The 27,035-nt window shown below is 37.1% G+C and overlaps 1 protein-coding gene across 1 annotated transcript; it reads left to right on the forward strand.

The window, feature by feature from the left end:
- Nucleotides 1–12,501: 12,501 nt before the first annotated feature.
- LOC117815553 (sodium- and chloride-dependent GABA transporter 2-like) lies at nt 12,502–21,606 on the forward strand. Its single transcript, XM_034687322.1, has 15 exons — nt 12,502–12,594; nt 13,431–13,632; nt 13,949–14,083; nt 15,272–15,412; nt 15,507–15,591; nt 15,669–15,801; nt 15,910–16,044; nt 16,677–16,780; nt 16,860–16,984; nt 17,069–17,181; nt 17,285–17,422; nt 17,571–17,673; nt 19,310–19,410; nt 20,342–20,512; nt 20,825–21,606. The coding sequence occupies exons 2-15, from the start codon at nt 13,437–13,439 to the stop codon at nt 20,984–20,986; spliced, it is 1,842 nt and encodes a 613-aa protein (XP_034543213.1). The 5' UTR covers nt 12,502–12,594; nt 13,431–13,436; the 3' UTR covers nt 20,987–21,606.
- The last annotated feature ends 5,429 nt before the right edge of the window (nt 21,607–27,035 follow it).

Genomic DNA, 27,035 nt, shown 5'->3' on the forward strand with positions numbered 1-27,035 from the left:
CTGTTGCTCCTGCTGATCACTTCGGACTTTACTTACATGCACACTTGTATACACACATACTTTTTTCACATCACCCAAGCCTGTTACTTGTGCACTTTTGTTCTATTTTATTGTAGGGGCCATAATGTTGATTTTCTATCTTATTCGTTAACCATGATTATTTCCTTTTTTATTGCTTACTTCATTTCCGGTTTTGGGTTCATGGGTGTGGTTTACCTTTTATCTACCTGTTCAGTTGGGGACGGGGGTACACACATAGAGGGTGAGTGGGGTTGAGTATTTTTTGTTGACCGCCACCATCATCGTCATTTTCATTGTTTATTTCAATCTTTCTTTATATTGATTTATTTTGAGTGTTTGTTAATAAATAGAAAACCTACTTTGAACTTTGATTTTGATTTAATGGCAAGACGCGTCGCAAGCACAACCCCATTTAGTCTCTGCGGCACCTTACAAGCTGAGCCGCTTCATTTATGTTTATATGTCTATGTTTGTGTATGTGTCCCTGTTGGGGCCTCTTGGTCAGGTCATGTTTGTAAATGAGAACTGGTTCTCCAACATTTTTACCTGGTAAAATAAAGGTCTAATAATAATGTTAAAGGTGACATATCATGCAAAATTGACTTTTTAATGGTTCTCTACCTGAAATATGTGTCCCTGGCATGTCTACAACCCCCCGAAAATGAAAAAAATCCATTCTGCCCCTGTTTTGATTTCTCCACCTTTCTGTAAATGTGCGCTGAATGAGCCGTTTCAGTTTCAGTGTTTTTCATACGTCACAACGCCACCCGGTCTGTAACGGAAGTCAAAACTCAGAGCTTGTTCAGCCCATAGACTGTATAAAATACAACTCAACTCCTCCTCCGTTTTTCATTACCTGCACAGGTGTGCTAACAAGGAGCTTAGGAGGGAGGCCTGCTAGTTGTAGGCTCTCTTAATAAACACAAAGGTCGGTTTTGCTCCTCACGTCTGCAGATTTGAAGATCTAGTGGATGATTTTTATTTTTCATGGAAAAGTGCTAGCTAGCATAGCCACATAGCTACATGTTCGTCACTGTGTACAAAGACACACGTCAACATACTGACAAATAAAACAACAAGAAACACAAAATCTGTGACCAATCCTTCAGAAAGGTCCTGCTGGAGGTGCCTCTCCGTCAGGATCAGATTCTGGATCAAATTGAGAGGGTTGAAGTAACGCGGGTCTCGGACAGCCGAGGGCACATCCACTTCCTGAGGGGGCGTGGTCAGAGAGCTCATTCTCATTTAAAGGCACAGACACAGAAAACAGCCTGTTCTGAGCAGGGCTGAAGAAGAGGGCTTTTCAGGCATGCCAAAATCTGATTTCAAAGTGTTTTTTTGAGCAATAAACTTCAAAGACATGTTTTGGGGACCTCTTAGACCACTATATTTTGATGAAAAAGAGCGTAATATTTCACCTTTAAAAGTAAGCAAGATGAGATTTTTTGGTCAGAAAACACCAACTACACATATGCAATCAATACAAACATGAAGTTCAGTACTTTTAATTGTGGCAGAGCTTCTTCAATGTGATGACTCTGTGGGTTGATACATTAATGTATTCTTCAGTAGTGACTTTGATATCTTCCTGGTAGGATACTTCCAAAATATTATTCACTTGGTTTTTTTTTCAAGATGCACACCCAAGCTTTAACTTCCACTGTAAAACAGAACAAAAAGAAACTTTCAATCCTATGTATAAAAGGCTTGCACCATCTGAACTCCGTTTAGCACAGCTGACAGCTGACAGTGGGAACTGAAGAGTTCATTCAGTCCTTGTTATTTTACAAGTTACTCTAGTTAAGACCTACAAGTGAACACAAGTAAGTTGTTATAATGGAAACCTTTGCTTCTTAATGCTTGAATTTTCCTCAAATTTTAATTTAGCAATTAATTACTATATTTTATAATCATCATTAAGTTAGGAAACAGATGTCCGAATGCAATCATCCTAACATTGTCAACAACTGACAAGCCAAAGACTAATAATGTGACTTCTTGTATTAAAAAAAAACATCACAAGAAGTCCAAAGAATGACTGAAATAAAGAATTAACAGCGTGCTTATCAGATGAAATGTGATAGATTTGAGAATCTTGTCTGGGAAAATTTACAGCTGGTGACCTGATATGACATTTTGTGTCTTTCCCTCTGAGTCTCTCTGTCCCCACTGGCACCCTGAGGGCCTACATTCACTGCTGTCCAGCACAACTTTATGCTACATTCAATATGAGTTGTGTGAAATATCACAAATGTATGCAGTATGTGAAACACATTCATAAAGGTGTCACGTGTTTCAATTAAGGCATTCAGTCTAATACATGATCTTTTCACTTTATTTAACAACATTTAGTGGTTTTTGTTCTTTATTGTCAGTTTTAGCTTTATTAGTTGTATCTGTTTACCTCAATGGTTTTCACAATTCAGTCTATTAATTCATTATCAATACTGTTTTTTTTAGCTCTTTGGGTACAACTGAAACTATGGACTGAATTCCCAAAGTTGGGACACTGCAATTTTAATAAAAGCAGAATTCAATGGTTTAGTTAAGCCCTATATTTATTTAAAGATAGTACAAGACAACATACCAACTGGTGAAACTGACTTGTTTTATTAATGTATTTGTTTATTTTTTAAGTTACCTATTTTATAATACTTATAATAATAATAGTAATAATAATACTTTATTTATATAGCACCTTTCAATACAGGTAACAAAGTGCCTCACAGTGGGCAATAAAAACAAGAAGTGAAAAGCAAAATGGAGTGATAAAAAATGAAATGAAATAAAAACTAAAAAGCATGCAAACTTATAAAACAGACCCTTAAAAACAGAGTTAAAATTAAATAAAATCACACAAAAGATGTGTCTTGAGTAATGACATAAATGTATTTATATTAGATATGACATTGAGCAAAGGGCCATGGCCAGCAATCAAACCAGCAACTGCTACTATGAGGACAACTCCCTCTGTACATGGGGCGCATGCTTAAACTTCTATGCTTACCAGCGCTCTGAAAATGTTATAGAATTTTTGAAAAATGTAGGTTTATTTAAATTTGATGCCAGCAACACATTTCAAAAAAGTTGGGGCAGGGGCATGCCTACGGTTGTGTGGCATAACCTTTACTTCCAACAACATTCTTTTAACATTTGGGAACCGAGAAGACTAGTTGCCAGGATTTCAAAAGTGAAATGTTGTCTCATTCTTGCCTGATATAGGACTCCAGCCCCTATACAACCTGGGGCCTCCTTTGTTGTATTTTTTGTTTCATGATGCATCAAATGTTTTCATGTGTGACAAGCTGTTTGGCCTCATCTTTCTAAAATATGCAAGGTCTGATAACGGCTTTTACTGGATGCCAGTATACAGTACGTCCAAAACCTTTACATGTTGTTCAGCATTAATGATTTCCCAAGAACATGTTACTTTTTGCAAATGTGGAACAGACGACTTTTCAAGCTGCTAAAAACCACTGACACAAGTCACAATTACTATTTGGAAAGAGAAATGTACAATGAAGTAGGGATGGGCAATGATTTTCGCATATTTGAATATTCGTTCATTTAGTAAAAATTGAAGAGTTACTGCGAATATTTTCGGTGCCTGGTTGTAATGGCTATAGCACATCTTAAAGCTGTTTGCCAATTGAGTCAAGTAACAGAAGAAGAAGAATGCTAGAAAACAATGGTGACAGTCACAGTGATTTTCTCTGTTTCTGAATCTCACTCTTCTCCACACGTATTTCCAGAGACTGAGCATGGCTTTAAAATGTAAACACACATGCCACGGCGTGCCACAGAAACACCGACATAAAGGTCGAGACGGACGCTGTCAGTGCCGTGTAAGTGTGTCAGTACGTTCATGGAAGACTCGGAGATGAAAAGTGCCTGTCTCCAAACCAGCTGTTTTCCCCAAGATCACACAGGGATGCCTCACAAGCTGGAAACTCAACTCAAATAATTGACTTTTTCAATAAAATATTTAACACTTGATAAAGTTCTACTTACAAATAAATCTGTTTTAATTGTATTATTTTGGATGGACGTCTGCTTATAACAAAATAAACATTAATGCTTGGATATGATACCTTTCCATTAAATTACCCTCAATTCCCAGTTAATTCCCATAAATTCCAATTTTGAATAATTCCAAAATTCCCCAGCTTAACTTCCCATAGAAATTTATCAGAATTTTTCCACCTCTTTGCAACCCTAATCAAGATATATATTGTATATTCATCTAAAAAATATTGTCATATGGTTTTGTCATATGATATTGACCAGCCCTATGCCTACTAGGGATGGGCATTTCAGGCCAAAAATACTATTCGATAACCATTGGCATCTATCCCATAGACTGTATAGAATATGGACATAGTATCCATGACGTCACCCATCTGTTTCTGAAGATCTGTTTTGAGACCAATCGTTGGCGGGAGCCATATTGCTTCTGTCGAGCCAGGGTGACGTAAAGAGGCGGAGTTTAAGCCTCCTAGCCAACAGCTGCAGCGTTTTCCCACATGTAGCTGTGCCTCTCATTGGAAGACTAGATAATCTCAATATCTTCGAAATTGCTGCGGTAGAAAAAAATTCACCCCCCTCACAGTGAGAGCACATTGAGAAATGAGCTATCCAGACTACACTCGTCTTTTGTACCATGCTGTAAACATGTTTATTTCTGCTGCAAAGATCATCTTTTTCCCATTCATGTGTATGTGACTTCCTGTACTTCCGGAGCCAGCCTTAAGCAGATCCTCCTCGATGAATTGCAGCTTTTAACACTTCCGCATTGGACAATATTTTTAGACCGGAGGTTGCCACTTGATCTATCCTGCAATTATTTGAATGACTGAATTATTCCCCCCTTGTGCACGATATATACACACCTGTTCTGTTACCGGTCTGTTTGGGTGGGCAGCAGCGCTAACCAGCAGCAGGACGAGATGTTGCAAGTAGCAGGCACTGACAGTGTCTGTCTTGATCTTTACGCCAATGTTTCTGTGACACAGCAGCGTGGCATATGTGTTTACATTTAACAGTGGTGTGAGATTCAGAAAAGGAGCATATGGCAGAGACTGTCACTAATGTTTTCTTCTTCTATTGCTATTTAATGCAGCTAGAAAGCAGCTTTATGATGCTCTATAGCCACCTGAAAATAAACACTGCTGAGGCGGGACAAAAGCGGAATGCAGAGTTGGGGAAAAAACAGCAGCTTGAATCAATGGGTATGTTTGATTGTAGTCAAACTAGCTTATTTAATATCAAATCATATAATATGATAAGGTGAAATTGGTGGAACCTAGATTTATTTTTATGCAGATGCAATGCAGGCAGAGAAAAGCAAACTTGGAAACAGCTGTTAAATAAATGTAAATAGAAGAATAAGATGGAATCTGCTGAGATGTATGAGCACGTCTATGATGGGTGATGTTAGTGATGTGACGCTTGATAAGATCATGCAGATAGACTACACAATAGAATGTGAAGAAGAACAATAATCCTCCAATATCTGAAAATTGTGTTTAAATTTGGAAACTATTTGTTGAACCATTTTTCTATGGTATTTATATTTATCGTAAGTACATCATAAACCTTGTTTAACCTTAATTGTAACATCATTTGAAATTAGAGTAAACATACAAGCTTTTTCTGGATCTTTTTACAACATTCTTCAACAACCGTCTCTCTGGCAGTCCATATACTTACATTTATTAAGAGCCATACTAACATCCTTTTTACCCTTAAACTACTCTTTATGGTGTCAACCAAAGTCTAATTGAACATCACGCATTGACAGTATTGTATTTGTTTTGTATTTTGTAATGTTTTTCTTACATTATGAGTCTTGAAAAAATAAAAGTTGAAGACAAATATCTGAGCTAAAACGCTCCAACAGTAATGTCAGTTTTATATAATATATTTATAATTCAAATTATGGTGTAAGTGGTTTAAAAACAGCTACCCAGTGAGATTTAAAATCTTGCCAATAAAATAATGAAATCAAATCAAGTTTGCTTACCTACTGTCGTCCTCTAAGGCACAGTGGTATTCTTGTGGGTATCCCCCTGTCATTTGATCAGCGTTTGTCACCTCAGACTCTTCAGTTCTGTGCAAACACCTGTCTCTGTACCTCTGAGACAAGCGCTTTTAACAAGTGTGCAATGGTAATGAAGGAGCAAGATGTTGTATGAATCATTATATGGTTTGTTAATAAGTTATCTTTGGCAGCCTCATCCAGTGACGCCAGACAGGGTCACTTTAGTTCAAAGAAACACAGCTGTCTGCTGAGCTAACAACAGAAGTCTCCATCAAACTGTCTCAAACAAACCAAGGATCTTTGAGTTGAAGTGTAGGCTGAAATGGATTTTCCATTTAATATTATTTTGATAGTTATATTTATTACAACCTTAAAAAATCCTAAAAGCACTGGGATTAAGCACCCGTTTTATTGCACAGAAAGTAATGAAGATTTATAATTCCAGCCCCACTTTACATAAAGATCAATGCTGTGTGCTTTTTTCAGTTTTTCTTTCTTAGCCCCGAAGCTTTGAATTAAAGCTCTTTTGAACCCTTTGGTTGGTTTGGTTTAATACTTTGTTAACATGAACATAATGTACATGTTAAATGTTAGCTAATGTCAGTCTAGCTTTCCTAGTAATGCATTAAAACTAACACTGAGTTAAATAACTACTGATAGAATAAACATTGGAAAATGTGTTTTTTAAAAGATGCACTGATTTCTACAGAGTATCCAAATGTACTGAGTTGGATCATTATATTATTTTGATACAGCGTTTTAATACAGTTCCAGAAAAGTCGGGATGTTGTGTAAAATATTAAAAACTGAACTTAATGGTTTTCAAATCAGTTAAACCTCATGTTTAATTGCAGCAAAAGTAGGACTCGCACACAGAGAACACAAGATGACCAGATGGGTCACAAAACTTTGAATAGAATAAAGTTGGGCTGAACAGTCTAAAATGTGCCGTCCTGGACTTTCCTCTGTGCATGTCTATGCATATATTACAAGGGACCAAAGATCATGACCCTCCAGTCTTGGTTTTTCGGTCTTGTCCTTTTTGTTCAGAAATGTCTTCAGATTCTCGGAATCTTTTAATGATATTATATACTGCAGGCAATGAAATCCTGAAATTCTATCCAGTTTTATGCTAAGAAATAAGGGTGTCCCGATACAACTTTTTCACTTCCGATACGATAAGTTTTGGCCGACACCGATATCGATCCGATACGATATTAGCACGAATCATACATACTTTTATTACTTATTTTGTAGTATGGAATGTTAGAAAAGGCTTGATCAAGTGATATTACTCATAAGTAAAAAGAAAATATTCTTGATGTGACCACTATGAAGATATTTTGATTCTCTTGATTCAAATAAAAATGCCATGGACACAATATGAAGGCTGTATCGCAAATTTACGACGAACCCTGAATGCACCTCGCAGTGACATATGCGCTGGACAGTCAGTTCTCGGCACTCTGAAATGCATCGGCATCTTTGATAACAAGGAGTTGATCCAAACTTACTAAATGTGTCTGATGTATCACCAAACTGGATGAAATGGACGCGGAGCTTTTCACCGTGAGAGCGGCAGAAGCGGCAGAAGCGGCAAACGGCAAATATTAAACAGACGTCCCCCGGTTGTGTTTCTGTCACTAACGCACACCCGGGAGATAAAAATCATCAATGAAGATAAGACATGCATGGAGCATAGGCATGGAGGCGGCAGAGCTGGTTCATAAAGCACACCTGCTGCAGGTAGAGACCAAGCTAACACTGAGCCCCTCAGATAATAACTCAGCCTGCTCTCCAGTAATGTAAAGGATTGTTCTTAGGTTCAATAGTGGACTCACAAAGGTAGCTTGCGAAAATTCTCATGCTGTGATGCTGCTTCAATGCGCGTTGAGGTTGGTCGTATTAAACTTCCCCGGATCTGTGCCACCACGGGAAACTTGTGCATGACAAGTTTTGCACTCAGCTGCTACGTCTTTTTCGGACTTAAACCAAAAATACTGGCCGATAAAATCATCATAATATCAATATCGGATCGGGACACCCCTACTAAGAAACATTATTCTGAGATTGTTCATCTACTTGCTAATGGCAGTAGCTCAGTCCATAGGGACTTGGCTTGAGAACTGAAGGGTTGCCGGTTCGAGTCACAATATGGAGGATGAAGTTTGGCAAGTGGACTGGTGGCTGGAGAGGTGCTGGTTCACTTACCTGGGCACTGCCGAGGTGGCCTTGAGCAAGGCACGAACCCCCAACTGCTCAAGGTGTGCTGGTTGATGGCAGCATCCTCACTCTGACATCCCTCCCTAAGCATGTTCACTGCATGGGTGTGCATGATTGTATGTATATACTGTGTGTATAGCATATTCAAAAAAAAAAACCAAGTGAAAAAATTTAATTTCCCCCCTGGGGATTAATAAAGTACCTTTCTAATGCAGTCTCCCACAGTCTCTCACATCTTACTTCTGAGAAACTCATCGTCTCTGGAATGCCTTTTTTTTTTATATATCTAGTCATGTTACGAACCTGTTGAAAATGAACCTCATTAGTAGGGAGATTTTCCTCCAGGAGATTTATTTTTTAGCATTACACATTTCCAGTGTTTTGTTATCCTTGTCCCATCTTTTTGAAACACGTTGCCAGCATTACATTTAAAATGAGCATATCATTTTTATTAAACTAAATTGTCAGTTTAAACATTTGATGTGTTGTCTTTTTACTACTTTTTTTTCATGTAGGGTTTAGATGATGTGCAAACTATCAAATCTGTTTTTATCCATTTTACACAGTGTCAAAATTTTTGGAATTGTATGTAATTGTTGTATGGTTTTAACAGCCCTGCTAGAGGGTCAATTGTTAACTAGGGGGCAGAATCTAGAAGCTTTGTTGATGGTATCTTTTAGAATAGATTTTAAGATTATTTTATTGTTTTTTAAATTTCTTAATGGTCTTGGCCCTTCTTATTTATCAGATTTGCTTTTATCATATGAGCCAGTGAGAGCCCTCAGGTCTTCAGGTAGTGGACTTTTAATTGTACCAAAAGTAAGAACTAAGACCACAAGGAAGTAGCTTTTTATAATCAAGGCCCACGCATGTGGAACACCCTACCTGAAGATCTGAGGGCTGCACAGAGCATCAACATTTTTAAAAGAAAACTCAAGACCTACCTTTTTAGTCTTGCTGTTAACTGAGTTTTATTTTTATTCTTAACAGTTTTATTTATTAATTAATTTATTTATTATCTCGTTCAAATTTTAATCTCTTTCATTCTATTTTATTTATCTATGTACTTATTTATTTTATTTATTTTAAATATAGCATCTTATGTTCTTTTAATGGTTTAATATTGTAGTGTTTTATTATCTTAGAAATGTATTTTATTTTGGTGAATTTAATTTTCTATGTTGAGTTTTAACATCTTTTTTTACCTCCAGTGTTTCCTCATTAAGATATCATGAGAGCGTTTCCTCAGTTCGTTCAGCAACTTCTTTTTTTCTTTTTTCTTTTTTTCTTTCTTTTTATTCTTTGTATTACTATTGTTGCAGATATTGTGTTCTTAACCTTAGGATTGTGGGGTGGGTTTGGGGTCGTGGCTGGGGGTGGGATCTTTTTCTTAATTTATTCTATTTTTAGGTTGTTTTTATGTACAGCACTTTGTGTTACAATGCCATTGTATGAAAAGCACTTTATAAATAAAGTCTTATTGACTGATTGATGATTGATGGTCCCAAACTTAGACCAAATGAATAAATAAATCAAAACACAATGATGAGTTTATGTTTCCTCATCCTAGCAGGAGACCTGTCCTTGTTGCTGATCTTCCTCTTAACATCAAACAGGCAGCTGAATAAATATATTTGCACTTCTGTCTACAAGTAGACAGAAACCTTCTCACAGGAAGTCGTATTCCCCACGGTACTTGACTGCGTTACAACATACACTATTCTTGCAATACGATTTTTTTTTGGTAGCACATTAAGTATTTCAAGATATGACGTAAAGCTTTACAGGCAGGGAGTTGCTGGGCAAAGTTGCATGGTTGAGTCCGCTTTATCACATCACCAGTATGTGTGAGTATACCACTTGAAAGACAGAACACATCATGGACTATTAAAGTGTGAAACAAAAAGGAATATATGTTAAAAGTTTAAAGTACAGAACCCTACTGTTTTAGTGACAAGCGTCCTCTCATGGACAGTAACAACCATTCTCCCATCATTCACTTGGAAACACAGGCAATGTGTTTTGTGATACAAAGAGAGCCTTATAGCTACTTTCAGTAAAACCCAATTAAAAGCAGACATATTTTATATATTTTATCATTAGTTTAGGCATAAGGTAGTAACATATACAATAAATAAGCCAACTCATGATTTTGCTTATTTATTCTTGATGGTTTCTGTCCTTTCCTCCAGATTTAAAATTAAAGTGATAAAACCTGAGGTAACAGGTGTTTTCATCTACTGTAACTATATATAGAGGTACATATTTGTGTTTATATGTTTGACTTCAATTGATTGGTGTTGACTCATACATTAATTTGCTGATCTTTAGCTCCCTCTAGTGTACACAGACTGTATTTTTCATAGCTTTGATATGCACCCAGAAGTGGAGGGAACTTTGCCCCAGCTTCAGCACCTGGTAGACACAATGCTTCTTTATGAATAAACAATCAGAGACCAGTCTTGATGATGACATGACCTCACAGAGAGATTTCATTTTCTGCAATTTTTTCATCAGTGTTTTGGTGTTTCAAGTTACACACAAAACTGAGTTGGAGAGTTGCTCTTAGACAGGTTTTCCTTCTTTTCACATTAGTACCACACTGCATGAAAGGAGAACAAAAGCCTCAAATGAGAGGATTGGATTTCTCATCGTCCTCTTTCTCATTGCTCTCTCTGAAAAAGGAGTCGTGTCTGTTGGTATCTGGAGTTCATGTAAAATAAGATGTTATTGCAATGGTCAAAGTATTGCAAGAAACACACTTAAAGTGAAGTTCAGACAGAAATGAAACAAGTAAGTTTGCTGTTGTTTTGGTTTCATGATCAGATTATTTTTTTTTTTTTAGGAAAGCTTGATCCAAAGCAGAATACTGCTGAAGAGATTAGACGGGGTTACGAATTTGGGAGTGGTTTTAGATTCATATTTATCCTCATTTTAACAAGGTCATAAGCACTTCATATTATTATCTCAGAAATATTGCTAAAGTCAGACCTTTTTTATCCCAGAAAGAAGTAAAAAATGTAATACATGCCTGTATCACCAGAAAAATACTGTAACTCCAGCAGAATGCTGCTGCAAGAGTTTTAATTGATAAGATTTGTATAGCGCTTTTCATGGTACTCAAAGTCACTTGACGTTTTAACACAGAAAAAGCAAACAGATCATATCACTGCAATTCTTAAAACTTTGCATGAGCCACCTGTTTATTTTAGAAAAGATTTTAGAGTTCTTTTTTTTGTTTGTGAAGCTCTACATGGCCTTACTCCTCCCTACTTTGCAGATAATCATTCATTTTATGTTCCCGGCAGCTCACTGAGGTCCTTGAATGCTTCCCTTTTAAATGTCTCTCATGTGTCTCTCTGTGTTTTTAAAAAGAGACTTAAAAGCTACCTTTTTAACTTGGCTTTTAAGTCAGTTTCTTTGTATTTACTTTTTATTCAAATTTAACTGGTTTTGGTTTATTTTTTTACTGACTTTTATTTATTAAACTATTTTACTCAATTGATTTGACTTATTTAGTTTAGTTATTTTATTAAAAGTATTTTAAAAGTATTTTTATTTTTTATTATTTAAACTGTTGCTGTCCATAGTTTTCCTGGACGCACTTTGGGCTGCATGTATGTTTTGCATGTCAAAGGTGCTGTAAAAATAAAGTTGAGTTACGCAAAGGTAACTGATAAAATCTCAGGTTATTGTGTCAGTGTCTGAGATATTTTATAACACAATGAGAATTATGTTTTTTTGTCTTTAAACTGAACTTTGTGAGAATTTTTGGAATAGCTAATCAGCATACTGTATAAAATGAGCAGCTCTGTTCTACTAAAATAGACTTCAGGAAATCCAGCCACTTAAAAATAGATCTTGGTGTTGATTAACAACAAAAACAAAAGCTAACTACAGCAATGATAATGTTCTGAAATGAACTTTACTGAACCAGCCTATGCAAGAGAAATGTGCTTCATGTTGGTCTGTTTTTCTGAGATAATAAACCCCCACGTCTCTGTTAAAAACATGATGTATACATAAAGCTGCCTTGCGTTGCTTTGCGTTGCCCCAAGAGGTTATCTGCTTTATCTTGGCACACAGACAAACCAACACTGAGAGTGTGTGTGTGTGTGTGTGTGTGTGTGTGTGTGTGTGTGTGTGTGAGGCAGGGTGTTGGTTTCTAAGGAAAAGACTGGTTAAGTAAGTCTCAGTTGCCCCTCCTTGCAGAAACCCTCAACATCCAAATTATTCCTGTGAGGGGGCTGCTTTCTTTCAGGAAACAAGAAGAGGATTTGTCAGAAGAGGAAATACTTCCACAGTTCAAGGTAAAGTGTGCATTTTTAAGTTTTGACCTGTTGTTACGATGTATATCAGGTAAACTGTAATGTTACGTTAGATACTCATTAAGTGAAGTTAGATTTGAAGTTAGTTTATGTTTAGTTTGGCGTTTGCATACGGAAAATCTTTGAATTACTTTTTCTTTTGCTGCAATTATACACTGCATTTATACGCTGAAATAGAAAATAAATGCTAAGACACACTTAGTTCAGTTTTTCTTGAGACTTTGTTTTAATTTTATACACTTACTTATTTGACTACAGTGTTTTGACCAAAAGTGTACGTCATTATTTTGTTCTTCTGTCTAAATTAATAAGCCAATAATAATGCTTTTAATTAAGACTTTGAATGCTTAATAACATGTGATCACTGCTCCCTGAGCCCCCTGATAACCTTGGTGGCCCCATGACCCTTCTCCACCACCAGTATCAGGTTGTTTATCGCTCCAGTTTTCTGGTTTACGACCAAAAACTTGCAAAATTAACAGCCTTTGTACTTTGGTGATAGTAAAGAAATGTTTGCGTTCAAACTAAACTAGGTTAATAAGATGCTGCTTAGCATCAATAGCTTTTCACAGGCACAGTCAGCATATAGATAGATGCTCGTCATGCAGGTCCTCTAACTGTCTAGCCAAGTCATATGATCTTAATGCTACAACATATGTTTGTTCAGGCCTGGTATTCATTCTAAAGATCTTATAAAACCTGATAATTTAAGCTTTATTTATAGTCTGAGAAAATGGCATGTAATCCATGATGTACCGTCTGTACTCAACTTTCTCTGACTGTGTGACTCAAAGAAACAACATGATTTATTGTTGCAGGTAAAAATGGACCAAAGCAAACACTCTCATGGGAAAATTAATCTCTTGACCCTCGGGAACAGTCCTGGCCTCACTCAGTCCAAACCTCAGGAGAGGGAGCAGTGGGACAGTAAGATTGAGTTCATTCTGGCTGTGGCTGGACACATTGTTGGACTTGGAAACGTCTGGAGATTTCCATACCTGTGCTACAAAAATGGAGGGGGTAGGTCTTTGTTCTTGCAAGCAGGAGTGCATCATGTAACAAGATTGAGATGAAAGCTGTGCAGCCAGGCATTAAGATCAAGTTAATAGTTGGCTTTTTGGGGCAACAATTTGCTAATTTAAGAGGTGATACAAACCCTTTACCTCTGTCTCTGAAGTGACTGAGTCCCAATGTTGAAACAGTCACACTAATGTGATTGTTTTGATTGAACTTTCAACGAACCTTTTTGCCGTTAACATTCAATTTGACTAATATTCTTCTGCTGGACACTATCAGTAACCTATTCTAACAAGATGTTTCCTTCTTTATTCTAAAGGGGTTTTCTTCATACCTTATGTTTTGTTTTTGTTCACCTGTGGCATCCCACTGTTCTTCTTGGAGACTTCTTTGGGCCAGTACACCAGCCAGGGCGGAATAACGTGCTGGAGAAAAATCAGTCCTCTCTTTGAAGGTAAGATGAACGACCAAGTTTTTCAAACAGCTAAACAAATAGGATATATAGGATGTGTATGAAATAATTAAAACAAAAAAACATAAATATGTAGCTGCAGATGAAAATTGCTGTAACCAATCTACATGCAGTTTGTAGGTTATTGGGTTGTTAGCCTAAAGTCAAAAGTGCATTTTAGAGCTGCTGTCATAACCTTCTATAGTGTTGTTTTTTTCACACTATTTTCTGTCCACAGAGCAACATACATACATATATTTAAAGAAACAAGGGTTTAAATATCTGCTTATAGCCTCTGAGCAAAGGAGCCATTTGTATACACATTATGAAAATTATCTCCGAACTCTGTAATTTTGCACTCACCTCTGTGCTGTGCTTCAGCGACATACAGCTATTTTTTCATTTTTCACTGCCCAGGATGTCTATATTTTGGTTTTCAGTTGCAGCAGACAGCTGTTTACAGAGAAATGCCCTGATAAAACCTACTGTATGTTATCTGCCAACACCAAATGGCAGACTGACACAGTAAGTCACTGGTTGAAGAGCAAAGTGGAGCACTTTGCTGCCAGATATTTCACTGGAGGTAGTGAAGCCAAATAATGAGTCACTATGACTTGTCATATTGAAAAGAAAAAATACATATTTGCTTTTCTTACTGTTTTGGTTTCAGAAATCCCCCCCCCCCTCCCATTAGGGAAGAGAGGAGAGAGAAAACAGGGAAGAGTCCATAGAGGGTTGGTAGAAAGGAGACAGGAAAGGCACAGCACAGGGCGAGATGCCTGTTTGGCCATGAGCTCTAATCAGCCAAGTTACGCTTTTTTCCTGAAGGAAGAAAGGAGAGAAGACAGATAAAAACAGAGAGAAGAGTCTGAAGAGAGATTATAGAAAGAGGACAGGGGAGGCATACCCAGAGTGAGAAGCCTGTTTGGGACAGAGCTTATCACCGTCAAGCTAGGCTGTATGCTCTACCCTAACCCACTCCCCCATTTTAATGAGGGAAGAAAGATAGGCAGAAAGAGGGAGATTCTTGTTGGTTGTTTTTCTGATTCTTTATTTTGTTTTATTAAGTTCATATCTGATCATTATTTCTTGAGTCAGTTTAATTGTAAAAGTCACCTCTCATTGCTTTCTTTCTCCAAACATTGATGTATTCAAATGATATCAAAATATGGCGTCTCTATATTTCTACAGGCTTAGGTTATGGAAGCCAAGTGGTTGTTTTATACACTGGAGTGTATTATATAATCATACTGGCTTGGACGTTTCTCTACCTGTTTTCCTCCTTCAGCTCAGAACTCCCATGGGCCAGCTGTGGCAACAGCTGGAACACAGGTACAAGGCTTTTTCTTCTAGCACTCACACATAATACTGTGCAACAAGTTGTGCTCATCAGTTTCTCATAAACTTCGATATTCTTTCATGCAAGACGGATGTTTCGAGCATGGTCACAATCAAACATCGCCCCTGAACCTATATGGAAACAGCACATCTTCAGTTGTAGAATTCTGGGAGTAAGTAAAAGGAATTTAGATTCATATAAGGGCTTCAGTTTCCTCGTTGTATTATTGATAAATAAACTCTGTTACAGGAGAAGAGTCCTGGGTCTGTCCGATGGAATTGAAAACATTGGCAATATTCGTTGGGACCTGGCCCTCTGTCTGCTGCTTGCCTGGACACTGTGTTACTTTTGTGTCTGGAATGGAGTGAAGTCCACAGGAAAGGTACAGAAAGGGCTAGATGGAATTTCTAATTGGAATTTCATCCCTGTTTCTGCACTATTAATATTTACTTTTAAGTCACCCAAAAATTTACTGGTGTTTCTGCTTTAGATCGTCTACTTCACTGCCACATTTCCGTACTTAATGCTGGTGGTGCTGCTTGTCCGTGGTCTGACGTTACCCGGAGCCAAAGATGGAATCATGTTCTACCTCTACCCAGACCCGTCCCGCCTCACTGATCCGGAGGTAATATCTTTACCCAGTCTCACTAAGCGCTTGAGTCGCTGATCGTGACTACATAGTGTGCCAAATTATCATGGAAGTTACATTTTTGGGATTATTTAAAAAAATATATGTTAACAGTCATTTTCAAATTGGTTAGGAAGTCAGATAGTGAATATATTTCCTCAAATGTGTAGTTAGAATTATACTTTTCAAAGTAAGATGGCTGTACTTTCAGATAAATGCAGAATCTGCAAAGTACATCAAATGATTTATACCATCATTTTAGTTCTTTCAACTGATTATATCAAAAGAGATAATGATTAGATAATGGCACAAGAGGAAAAGCTAGAAAATCACCAAAGATATACAATCATATGTTACCCAGAATCCCAAATGCAAACCTTATGATGGTGCCAGAAAAGTCAAGGTATTACCAGAAGTCTTTACATCAGTTGGCTGTTAATGTCTGTACACAATCTGTCAGCAATCCATTGAATGGTTATAGAGATATTTCCCCTGGGACTAAAATGGACTCTGACTTGGATTGCCCGTAATATTGCATTGCCTCTGACTTGGCTAAGAATGTCCATTAAGTTTTATTTAATGCTTAAGCAATTTGCCTGTTAACACCAAAACTCATTGAACTCCTGCAGGTGTGGATGGATGCTGGCAGCCAAATCTTTTACTCCTATGGAGTTTGCACAGGTGTTTTGACATCTTTAGGAAGCTACAACAAGTACACCAACAACTGCTACAGGTTTGTTCTTTCATCAAAGTACTAGCAGTAGTTTTGATTATGGCGCCTGTTTTTCAATTTTTCCATTTTTCTCCTGCAGAGACTGTGTGTACCTGTGCCTGTTAAACAGCTTAACCAGCTTTATAGCTGGGTTTGCCATCTTCTCTGTACTTGGTTTCATGGCAAAAGAGCAAGGTGTGGATATATCTATGGTGGCTGAATCAGGTATGGGAGCTTGATAAAGAAACACAGATTCATGCTGTTTGAATTGTTCAAGAAACTGAACATTTTACCCATGCTCCTTTGCAGGTCCTGGGTTGGCATTCATTGCGTATCCCCGTGCTGTGTCGCTGATGCCACTTCCTCAGCTCTGGGCTATTTCCTTCTTTGTTATGATCATCTTTTTAGGATTAGATAGTGAGGTAGAGCTAATTATTAAGCCTGCTTTATACACAATTTTTTTATCAGACACAATGATACAGTTTTTCTTTTTAAACGAAACGAAAACACATTTCCTCTTCGCAGTTTGTGTATCAAGAAGCATTGGTCACAACCATCTCCGACATGTATCCTGCCTTCTTCCAAAACCAGTGTCATCGTAAACTCCTTCTTCTTGCAATTTCTGTGGGGAGTTTCTTGGTTGGCCTTCTGATGGTCACACAGGTACGTAAGTGGTGAAAAACTTGATTTCTTCAATTTATGACTGATTTGCTGATGTTACATTATGCTGTTTTAGGTTGTGTATGGTTCACACATATTGAAAATGTTGTATCCACTTTCTCAGACTGAATCTGTCTCCTCTCTTTCTCAGGGAGGCCTTTATATTTTCCAGTTGTTTGACTACTACGCCTGCAGTGGCATGACACTTCTGCTTTTTGCTATTCTGCAGTCGGTCTGTGTAGGATGGGTCTATGGTGAGTACAACTTTTAATCGAGTGGAACCTGCTGTAGCCACAGGGTTGAACTCAGTACTTTTTAAAGCAGTTCTCCGCCTCATGAGAGGTTGTGAGACAATTAATGAGACAGAGGTCAGAGAGTGAGTCTAAGCAACATGTCTCTTTGGGTCTAAATTATGAAAGATTTTCCTCTTTTTAGGTTAACTATTGTACAACTTATTGTATTGAAGGACTATAATGGGTGTTTTCAAGGAGGCACAAGCTCTTTATTTTCAGTGTATTTCAAGATATCAAAACTTTTATGTACAAGTTGTAAACAAAACTGATTGAACATTTCAGTTTGACTGAATAATTAGATTAAAGATACAATCTACCACATTTCAATCTTTTGGTGACACCTATGGTGATTAACAGTAATTCTAGATGTGTTCTTTTTTTGGACCATACTTAAGTGAAATCCAAATAGTGAGTCTGTGAGACATCAGAAAAAAATAAGTTATGTTACTGACAACTGGCTATTTAGTATGGATGTATAGTATCTCACAAAAGTGAGTACATCCCTCACATTTCTTCTAAAGCTGATGCACAAGAAAGCCTGCAAACAATTTGCTAAAGACAGCAGACTAAGGACATGGATTACTGGAACCATGTCTTGTGGTCTGATGAGACCAAGACAAACTTATTTGGTTCAGAAGATGTTAAGTGTGTGTGGTGGCAACCAGGTGAGGAGTACAAAGACAAGTGTGTCTTGCCTACAGTCAAGCATGGTGGTGGGAGTTTCATGGTCTGGGTCTGCATGAGTGCTGCTGGCCTGGGGAGCTACAGTTCACTGAGGGAACCATGAATACCAACATGTACTGTGACATACTGAAGCAGAGCATGATCCCCTCCCTTCGGAAACTGGGCCACAGGGCAATATTCCAACATGATAACGACCCCAAACACATCCACAAGACGGCCACTGCCTTGCCAAAGAAGCTGAGGGTAAAGGTGATGGAGTGGCCAAGCATGTCTCCAGACCTAAACTCTATTGAGCATCTGTGGGACATCCTCAAACAGAAGGTGGAGGAGTGCAAGGTCTCTAACATCCACCAGCACTGTGATGTCATCATGGAGGAGTGGAATAGGATTCCAGTGGCAACCTGTGAAGCTCTGGTGAACTCCATGCCCAAGAGGGTTAAGGCAGTGCTGAAAAGTAATGGTGGCCACACAAAACATTGACACTTTGGGCCCAATTTGGACATTTTTACTTAGGGGTGTACTCACTTTTGTTGCCGGTTGTTTAGACATTAATGGCTGTGTGTTGAGTTATTTTGAGGGGACAGTAAATTTACACTGTTATACAAGCTGTACACTGACTACTTTACATTGTATCAAAGTGTCATTTCTTCAGAGTTGTCCCATGAAAAGATATGATTAAATATGTGCAGAAATGTGAGGGGTGTACTCACTTTTGTGAGATACTGTATAAAGAAACCTACAACTTACATAATCAGAAAAAAGATGTAATGGTTGTGCAACGGGTCACAAGTAACTTCTTTATATGTGCTTCAGAATATAACAGGAAAATGTCCTACAACATAATATTTTGTGGCAAAAGATGTCAGGCTGGGCCACAATGCGGACATAACTCCATAGTTCTTGTTTTCTTTAGGTGCTGATCGTCATTATGATAACATAAAGGACATGATTGGATATCGGCCATGGCCTTTTATGAAATACTGCTGGAAGTACTTCACACCAGCTATCTGTACAGTGAGTATTCAACATGTTCATGCCTGCCTGTAACTCTGTTGACGGTCAAGTAAGGAGTGAGCGCGTGTGACAGCTGCCAGAAGCGTCTGTCCTGAAAGGTAGTTTATGTCTCAAACAGATGGAAGCTATTTCCTGTGATGGGTGCTGTGTGACTTTTCAAAGAGGTATACATTTTAGCTGTGCAAAAGAGAGTTGGTGGAATAGTTTGATTAAGATTAGATTAGAGTTAGATTCAGAATATTCCAGGCTCCCCACTTTTAAGAAATACAAGTAATAACATTAAGTGCACAAGGTAAAGAAATGCATGTAAGAGGCTATTAAATGCTTTTCATTTAACTGACCACCAAGTGAAAAGATAGCTGTACTGGATCAATGTCTCATTTTTAAAGGTGCATTTCGACCAAATGTTCCGGGGTCTTTTAGACCCAGAACTACTTTACCATGAACTAAAAGGTTCCTGTGCTCCTATTGTTGTCTATGTTTCGACCGCGAGCTGAAGTCCCAGGTAGATTGTGCAAATCAGGCCAGTGACGTATGGAGAAAAAAAAAAAATTATATTTTGAAATCTTAATAAATAACTAAACTATTATGCATTCCCAGGAACTCCCTCTGTGTTTCAACAACTGTGTAAACTCCACAAATACTGTTACGTTCAGCCGAAAGTCCCAGGACCTTTGAAAAGTACTACCCCCAAAGCAGGGGCTTTTCAGGGGGAGATTAACTACTCCTGAACTAAATTTAGACCCTGGTTCTTCTGGTCGAAACGCACGTAGTTCAGGGTTAAAGTCCCTAGTTCTGGGGTAAAGTTCCTGCGGTCGAAAAACGCCTTATGTAGAGCTAAAAGTTGGATTAGATGTTAGTAAAGTCAAGAGTACAACTCACACACATGTTTTTATACCTTCTCTTCTTTTTCAATTTTTGCCTTTTGTAGGCCACATTTATCTTCTCCTTGGTCAAATATACTCCACTCAAATTCAACAACACTTATGAATACCCCTGGTGGGGCTACACCATTGGAGGGTTCTTTACCCTCTCTTCCACACTCATGGTTCCTCTGTGGATGCTGTATGCTTTGGGCGTCACTCCAGGAACACTGAAACAGGTACAGTCACATGTGGTTTGTATTACATTTTGCTGTCCAATTGAATCTGAATCCCCAACCTCCATCTCTTCATCCAGTGTTTTCCCATTACATTTTTGGGAGCCGACTGATGCTGTAATGATTCATTACGATAATAGTTGTTGAAGTGTTTATGTCATTGCAGAAAATGTGGCACTCAATTTCAAGTTTCACTGTCATAAAGAAAATCTTTACAAGCCAAAGTTATGTATCTGATTGTAGTTTTGCAGTTTTGTGGTTTTCCCGGTGAACTGAGTGTACACATGTAAAGCAAACTGTCCTCTTCCTTCACAGAGACTGAAAGTTCTGTGCACTCCAGCGAAGGATTTACCCACTGCAGCTTTAAAGAATACATCAAATAAAGAGGCTTTTCAGACTTTCACAGACCTGTACACACTGCGGTCGACAGACAGCCCTGATTCCAGAGGTGACAGAGCTCATATATCCCTTATTTAAATGGTAAAAAGCAGAGCTCATAGATCTGTCATTCTAATAGTGAAAAAAAATAACAGAGATGAAGTCATCACTTGCAAGTCAAGACTGCCGATTAAAAAAAACATATGGGAAATACTTACTCATCCCACATATTAGTGTTTTAGCATCTGTTAGTGCAGCCATCTGATCTTTCATGCTCTGAATGTAAATATAGTGTGCATCTAATTCCTGTTTTGTTTCCTCAACCTGCTGGCATATTCCAATTAATGTACAGAATATTTAAGAAATCATGCTGTAGTGAGTATATTCAAAGAGTGCTGATGAAAAATTTGGAATGATGATTTTTGTTACCGGGAGTCCTGCATATTGGATCTTGGGAATAAAGCTATAAAATAGCTTTGTTTGTGTTCTTGGAAAGAAGTGTATTACTTTAAGAGAAACGGTGGACATACAGCATCTGTGTTTATATTGTAATTGCAGGTGTGTAAAACAATAAAAGGATAAATGACGATTACAAATATTACGTGCACTAATATAGTTTTAAATGTTCAAAACAAAGGGAGGGATATTAGTCCAGGCGGTTCAAAACCTCGGATTAGGCTCCATCATAGTGTCACAAAATAAAAAATGAGGAGCTGCAAGATGACTTAATAATGCAAAATAAGCAATTAAAAAAATCTGCATACATTGTTTTGTTAAAGTCTCATTCTTTTTACTACTTTTCTTTTATTTGGTTTCCCCCCTGACTTTTATATCCAGCAGACACCTTTTTTTTCTTCAGTTGTTTTGAACACAGAACAGTAAATACAAAACATTGTTCTTATACCATGTACCACTTTTACTATAAAGAAACAGTATACAAAGAAAATTGAATCTAATACAAAATAGTTCCCCAGTAGTCTTGTTTTACCTTGTAGTAAATACAATGAGCACATACTGTATCTAGATTCCATTCCGTTTCCCTTTAACCTTTATAACAATTGGCCACTAGGTGGTCCCACAGGTCTCTGAAGTAACTATCTTGCATTCAAATCGGTTTCAATTCATTACAGTGATGACTACATTAAGACATTAACATGTTATTTAATCATTTCTCTACAAAAATACTTTATAGAATGACTAACTGACTGACTACAATGCTGTGCCAAAAACAAGATCCCAAAGATCAAAAAATTGCTTTGTTCTATTTTTTTTCAAAATGGCCAAAATGCAATTCAAAAGGTGTTATTGCTGCTGATGTCTTTGAATATGGCAAAAAAACAGCTCAAAATTGATGACACAGCATTTTTCTGTTTTAGCGTATCCATGGGTTTCTATTTCAGTGATCAAAACTTCCATATTGTAGTGCAAAATTGGATTTTGTGAAATGCACTTTCTCTCAGGAGTTCTTGTTTTTCTTAACTCACAAGTGACAACATACAGCAGGAAAAGTATTATTTCAATAATCAGCTAAATACACAACATTTTAATGCTCAAAAAATGACACAATTTAATCAACAAACTCATATGCAATTTTTTTTTTGGTTACTTCCCCTATTTGCTTTATTCCATAATGCAAATTATTTATGACTTTGTAAAGTCTTCTGTTGAAACATTGTCCAGTCATTTTTTTCTGCTTAATATTCCTGCTTGTTGCTTACACATTTTCACTTTACCCACTTTTAAAAAACTGTACAATCACTTTAACATGTGTTTTCCCCACACATGATATAAATATAATGTTTGGAACAGAAGTTTCTTCTTTCTATTATGTTGTGCTTGTAGAGTAAGTACGCCATTAGGATTAAGGTTAATATATTTGTATTTGTCTCAGTAAAACTGCTACCCTCTTACTGAATTAAAGAAGAACTACCATAAACTGCAGATTGAACTGTGCTGAGCAGTGTGTATAATACAGCACCAGAGGGCGCTTTCGCTGCAAAAGTCATGGTTAACATGTAATTTGAAGTAATTCATTGATTCTTGTGATTTTACATTTTATAGTTAAGTTACAGTTGTCTGATGGTGATTGAGGATTTGTATGTTTGTTTTTGGTGCAAGTTAACACTGGGGTCAAGGATTGATTTTTAAATTACTTACCAGTAGTATACATACCAGTTTGAGACAAGGTTTTGATATGCTTACCTTTAGGTGCTTGCCCCTTCTTGTAATTTTGTGCCACTTTCATTTTTCTTCTTATTCTACAACTTGTTTCTTTGATATATCATTTCTTATTCTAGATACATTTTTGTCTTGATTTTAATTAAAAAATATATTTTTTTGGCAGATACTATTTAAAATAAAACAAAGAATGTTTGAATATGATCTTAATCCCTCAGAAAAACTGCAAAATAACAAAAAAAGTAGATCATAACCAGTATTTTTTAATACATTTTTGATATTGGAACACTATTTGGGTGGAGGCTTCAAATAAGTTCTCTGAGTTTTTTCCTCTTCCTGCACAGTATATTATTTATCTTTGCTAATTTTTTGTTTGTATTTTCTTTTAATTTTGCAAATAAATAAACATAAACATAAACATAATAACATATTTGGATCGGCGAAGGGGTTCAGTTTGACAGCACATTTAACATTATTTTGTTGGATACCGAAGTAAAATCTACAACGCTGAAAACAGGCTTTAACAACACAGGAAATATAACCTCAGTGGAGGAGCGCTTGATTTACAGATCTGTAGTTTGGACGCGTTAATGTTTCTCTTCCTGTACATGATATGTCTTAGCTCCAGGCATTGCTACCTGCTGTTTGTTGAGATTGAGCTGTGCTGAGCTGTATGAAATAGACCACCAGAGGGCCCTACACAACCACACGCTATGTTATACAAACTGTATATATGACCCACTTGTCAAATCCCATTGGATATAACACACATGATAACTTCTTGATTATTATTGAATAAAGGTTGGTGGATTATTTGATTCATATAATGTCTTTGTTCTAAAGCAAAAAGTGCATTTCATAAATATAATATCAAAGGACCAGAACAATTTTTATATTAGTTTGTGGGTGTTTGGGATTTCTACGTTAAAAAACATAAAGTCACTCAAATCAAATGTCAGAACTTGGAAGAAGGTTTTGGGTGATGAGATGTGCTAGAATCAAACAAATATTCATCATGAATAATGATGATAATATATTGTAAAGAGTTACATTGGGGTTTTATATCCATGATGGCGGGGAAAGAAGAGGAAGCATTACATGTTAATCCTTGTGCGTCTGGCTGTCTGGGTCTCTCTTGCAGCAGAGATTAGACACAGCTCAGGTCTGCCAGGTATCAGAGACTCCGTGACAGCAGGCCTGGGAGAAAGTCTTCACATATTCAGTGTTAATCCCACTGCAGCACTGGGACATAATACGATACTGTCACAGGAAGTTCACCATCATTTTAACATTCAGACCTCTTTCCAAGAATTGTACTGTACATTTCCATCTCATAATACATGACTTGTAATCACCTCTAAACCAATCAAGATCTGATACACTAACAAACCCAATAACCTCTTTGTTGCTTAGACTTTCCTTTAGACTTACTATTGATACTCATGAGAACCAACTATAACCCTCCTGTTATGTTCGTTTCTGAGGAACAGCAATAATCTTCCTGGGTCAACTTGACCCGGGGCATATTTAATGATTCAAAAGTGTCAGAACCCAAAAATATCCCAATTTACATTTTAAAATCTCATTATTAAAGACATTACAAACCATTTAAATTAATATTTAGTGCATTGGTGTTCTTGAATTCTCACAGATCATGGTTCAATGAGGATAATTCACTCGTTTTTTTAATGAAAATTCATGTTAAAACTTTTTTTAATGTACATTGGAAAGTGATTGGGGTGAAATGTGTCACAAAGTTGCAAAGAAACATCTAGTATTTGACACTTCTAACCTATTTTAGCCTCCACTTTGACTGCAGGGTCAAGTTGACCCACGAACAGTATCTATGTAATATAAACATGCAGGGGGGATTGTAAATGTGTGAAATGAACCATTTTTATTTCATATGTTGTTCACGCTAATAAAGCCAAGCAAAATAAGTTTCATAAGGAAATAATACTTTTAACATTTTTTTAGATTGCTGAACTTTAAAATGGGTCAATTTGACCCGCAACATAACAGGAGGGTTAAAGGTTTTATCTGGAGCGTATTTACTTTATAATGTCCTGATAAGGAATATCACTTCCTGGTTGAGAAACAGCACTCAATAGTGCCTCAAGACCCTATAAAACGTTGTTTGGCCAGCTGAGCAACATTATTGTTATTTATTTCTTTGTTTGATATGCACATAGGGACCCCCCTCAGCCCCAACCATAAAACACAATTGTTGCTTATTATATTGTATTTATTCTTTCTATTCCTTAATTATGCCATTTCCCTGTCATTATGCTCTTTGACTTTATGCAGCAAATTAATTTGATCGATTCAGAACATTCATTACTGCCTTCTCCTTCAGAAATTCACATACAAAACTGCAGCTGTGCAATACAACTCCGAATTTCATCCAAAATAATTTTGTTCTTTAACAGTTCACCCTTCAGTTGGGCCCAAACAGATAAGAAATTGTCAAAGTTAGGAGGCCTTCCAGAAAATTTTGTGTCAGTTCCCAGACAAGTTTGTTTCACATCATTTAAAAACATGCAATCTTTTTCATGTGTATAATTTCTGTGGTTCTATTCTGGTAATATGTCTTCCCAGCCAATCCCTGGTTACAGCCCCAGTTCCTTTTCGTCGAACTTCCTGTCACACTTTCGACACATTAACCCCGGCAAGAGTGTGTTAAGCTGCTGCGTAGCTGCAAAGCACAAAGCTAATCCCAATTAACTGTTGTGTTGCGTCAGGCTTGTGAGCATCTCCAAGCGTCTATATCAATCTCATTTAGAGCTCAACTCTCATTGCAGCAGATGCCCCACATACGCAAGCACCACCCTGACCTTTAACAGGCTAATACAGAGCTTAAGGCCTGGCTTGTATCAATAATTGTTGGTTTAAAGACAACCTTTGTTTTATTTACTTACTTACTTACTTACTTACTCACTTACTTACTTAATTACTTTTATTAAGAAATTGGCTTTACAGTTTGTTTAAACGTTAAACACAGGTCAGAATTCAAACAGAGACAGCTCTATGACACCTGTAAAGTATTGAATATTTTTCAGAGCTGTCAAACTTCTGTACACTGTATCTCTGTACATGTTCTCTGTCTGTCTATTCTGTCTATAAAACAACACAATACAAAATACGATCAATTTAAAACAACAGGACTATAAAAAAGAATTAAGACCAGAAGGAAAGGAAAAGCTGTGTCTTTATAGATCTATCTTTGTCTAGCTAAAGAGGTCTATAGCAACCTAGCTTCATAATTTGATCTTTATATAACTGTCTTCATCTGTCAACAGCTATCTATTTCTTTCTTTGTAGTTTAAATGTGTCTATAAATCAATGTCAATGAATCTGTCTCCATCTACCTTTATCTCTACATGTCAATCTTTTACACATTGACACACAATGCTTACTGAATTATACAACAGAAGGACAAATCAGCTCTTTGTCAGAATGTAAAACCACATCTACAAAGTTAAAGGAACAGCTTTAAACCACACAGACAGAGTAGTGATCATTGCTTTTTATTATATTTTGGTTTATTAGGAGCAATATTGTCTTAAACAAATAGTTTTATGTCAACAGAAACATAAGGATAACAAATAAGAAACTAGATAATATGAATGATAATGAAACCTGTGATTCTCTAAGCCTCTGCATGCAGAGATAACCTGCGGTCTTTGGCCTCTGGAGCAGGTCTACGTCTGCTGTAATCACCTTTGAGGAAGACGTCAATTGAAGGAGACAGGTGTCACCTCTAATGTGCGTTCTGACTCCCAGACAACCTGCTCAACACCTCCGAATTGCGTACGAGGTGTGAATCCAATTTGTGAGGATTGAAGATTAGAAAGGGCCAACCGGTTTAACAGCTTGCTAGTGACTGTTTTTGGAAGCTAAGCAGATGAATACAAGCTCCTTGGATGGGAAATCCCTCTTGTGGGAATTGGCATACTTATGTCAGCTGTGA

This window comes from Notolabrus celidotus, chromosome 1, assembly GCF_009762535.1.
Source record: "Notolabrus celidotus isolate fNotCel1 chromosome 1, fNotCel1.pri, whole genome shotgun sequence".
In the NCBI taxonomy this organism is placed as follows: domain Eukaryota; kingdom Metazoa; phylum Chordata; class Actinopteri; order Labriformes; family Labridae; genus Notolabrus; species Notolabrus celidotus.